Source organism: Pteropus vampyrus, unplaced genomic scaffold, assembly GCF_000151845.1.
Source record: "Pteropus vampyrus isolate Shadow unplaced genomic scaffold, Pvam_2.0 Scaffold69, whole genome shotgun sequence".
In the NCBI taxonomy this organism is placed as follows: Eukaryota; Metazoa; Chordata; class Mammalia; order Chiroptera; family Pteropodidae; genus Pteropus; species Pteropus vampyrus.
In genome coordinates this window covers 2,510,632-2,513,614 of record NW_011888850.1, presented here as the reverse complement: position 1 = coordinate 2,513,614, position 2,983 = coordinate 2,510,632, and the positions used below count along the sequence as shown (strand labels likewise).

General features: G+C 35.5%; 1 protein-coding gene, 1 long non-coding RNA gene and 1 pseudogene across 2 annotated transcripts in view; 1 reads left to right on the top strand and 2 right to left on the bottom strand.

The window, feature by feature from the left end:
* The window catches only part of LOC111740865, a 21,303-nt gene extending 20,937 nt beyond the window's left edge, over window positions 1-366 (bottom strand). Inside the window, exon 1 of the long non-coding RNA XR_002780784.1 lies at window positions 353-366. This is a non-coding gene — a long non-coding RNA (uncharacterized LOC111740865). The remainder of the gene's footprint in view (window positions 1-352) is intronic.
* The window catches only part of CUNH7orf31 (chromosome unknown C7orf31 homolog), a 43,320-nt gene that overhangs the window by 10,326 nt on the left and 30,011 nt on the right, over window positions 1-2,983 (top strand). Inside the window, exon 2 of the mRNA XM_011361673.2 lies at window positions 2,091-2,270. Coding sequence (XP_011359975.1) covers window positions 2,091-2,270 — 180 coding nt within the window. The remainder of the gene's footprint in view (window positions 1-2,090; window positions 2,271-2,983) is intronic.
* Window positions 81-199, bottom strand: LOC111740893 (annotated as a pseudogene).

The following is a 2,983-nucleotide window of genomic DNA, read 5'->3' as shown; positions in this document are numbered from 1 at the left end:
AAGGTGAGGCAACCCTTGGTTGACCTCACAGATTGCAAGGACCTTGTCAGCTTACAATGCCTTATTTTTTAAATTTTTTACACTTACAGCATCTAGTCTTCCTAGGTGGTCTCCCATCCAAGTACTAACCAGGCCTGACCCTGCTTAGCTTCCAAGATCAGATGGGATCAGGTTTGTTCAGGGTAGCATGGCTATAGACTCAATTTTTAAAAATTCAAAAGATAATCTATAGCCAAGACCAATCAATAGGGAGAGAATAGCCTTTCCCAACAAATAGTGCTGGGACAACTGAATATCAACATGCAAAAGAATGAGGTTGTACCCTTATCTCACACCATGCATGAAAACTAACACAACATGGATCAAAGGCCTAAATTTAAGAGCTAAAACTAAAAAAAAAACAAAAAACAAACAAAAAACAAAAAAAACAAACTGTCAGAAGAAAACATAGAAACATAGGGGTAAATCTTCAAAATTTTTAATTTGGCAATGTATTCTTAGATATGACACTGAAAGCACAAGCAACAAAACAAAATACAGATAAACTGAACTTCATCAAAATTAAAAACTTTTGTGCTTCCTAAGATGCTATTAAGAAAATGAAAAGATAGTATACAGAACAGGAGAAAATATTTGTAAATCATATATCTGACAAGAGACATATCTAGAATATATAAAGAATTCTTGCATCTCAATAACAAGACAACCCAATTTAAAAATTACAGAAGATATGAATATACATTTCTCCAAAGAACATATACGAAGGGCCAATGAGCATGTAAAAAGATGCTCAATACCATTAGTCATTAGGAAAATACAAATCAAAACCACAAAAAGATAGCATATCACATGCACTATGGGTATAATAGAAAGAAAAAGGAAAATAAGTGTTGGCAAGGATGTGGAGAAATTGGAACCTTCATACATTGCTGGTGGAAATGTAAATTGGTGGAAATTTTCCACTGTGGAAAACAGTTTGATAATTCCTTTAAAAATTAAACACAGAATTACTACATGACCCAGCATTCCATTGCTAGGTATATATCTAAAAAAACTGAAAACAAATATTCTAACAAAAACTTGCACATGAATGTTCATAGCAGCATTATTCACAATAGCCAAAAGGTAGAACAATCCAAATGCCCATCAACTGATGAATGGATAAAGAAAATGTGTTATATCCATACAACAGAATATTATTCAGCCATAAAAAGGAATAAACTACTGATATGTGATATAGTCACAAAAGACCACATATACGATTTCATTAATATGAAATATCCATAATAGAGCTAGAAAGTAGATTAGTGGTTGTTTAGGGCTAGGGTGGTGGGTGGGGAGGGTATGATGGCTAAAGGATACAGGATTTCTTTCTGAGGTGATAAAAATGTTCTAAAATTATTATGGTGATGATTATACATATTTGTGAATATACTAAAAAAACAAGTAATTGTACACTTTAAATGGATAAATTGTATTCCATGTGAACTATATCTCAATAAAAATGTTTAAAAGAAATAAGCACCCATACTACAGCTGTAAAAAAAAAGAAAGAAAGAAAAAAATGATACTCCTTATGCCCTCGGGAATTTAACCTCATTCCTACAGCAGCCCTATGATGCCTAAATAACCGGAATCTATCGCAATCTACCCAGGACTGAGAATTCTGTGCCCTGAAAATGTAACCTAAAAATAATTTAGAAGCTATAGGAATTTTAGTTGTTTGTCTTAGTCCATTCGGGTTGCTGTAACAAAATGCCACAGACTGGGTGGCTTATAAACAAGAAACGTTTATTTCTCACAGTTCTGGAGGCTGGACGTCGAGGACCATGGCGCCAGTATGGGTGTGTTCTGGTGGAAGCTTCTTCCTGGTTCATAGCTGGCACCTTCCTGCCACACCCTCCCATGGTGGAAGGGACGAGCAAGCTCTCTGGAGTCTCTTATTAGAGCTAGTCACCTCCCAAGGGCCCTACTTTCTGATACATCACATTGGGCATTAGAATTTCAACATATAAATTTTGGGGACTACAAACATTCAGACCATATTATTCCATGCTGAAGATATTTCAAAAGTCCTTCTTATTTCACAGGTATCGGGAATTACGGGAGTCTCTCCATCAATGTCGGCTTCCATGGGGCGCTGACAGGGAATGTGGTGGGATGATACCTATTTCACTCCCTGAGGGACATAGGCCAAAACATGAATCTCCCTGTGCCATGGGCAGGGGACATCATCAGCATTTTGGATGTGGTGAAGAAACCTGGCCAAGGTAAATAATCTTTCTGCCCTTCACATAGAGGTCTTGGTTGTTCATTTTTCTTTATTTCTATAGAGTCCTTTGTTAACTTAAATCTACCTCCAGACTGATTTTACTATTTATAAGAAGACAGATGGAAAAACTAATTATATAATTTCTAATTGTGCAGTCAGTTTAAAAAAATCTGTGTTTATAGATGTCTCTGCCGTCCTTAGAGATGTTCAAGTATTATGATCAGGAATTTTGATTACTTTCACTCCCCTGCTAGTCACATTTTATCTAAAACTAAATGGGAATATTCCTGAGAGAGATTAAATTAAAGGTGTTTTTGCTTGAGCAAATGGCTGGCCTAATTTATAGAGATGTTCTAGATTTTTTGGAACTTTTGATTTCTAATTTGTTCATTAATCTTTGGGACATTATTTTATTTATTTTTTTTATTAAGTTTATTGGGGGTAACATTGGTTAATACAATTATATAATTTTCAGGTGTACATTATCATTTGACATCTGTATATTCTATTGTGTGTTTACTACCCAAAGTCCAGTTTCCTTCAGCTACCATATATTTGATCTCTTTTACCTACTTCACCCTTCCCTTATCCCCCTATATTTGACCTCCATTACCCCGTCTCCTCCTCCCCCACCCCACTAGTAACCACTAGTCTATAGTCCTCTGGTAACCACTAGTCAATATAGTCCATGGGGATTGTTTTCAATAATTA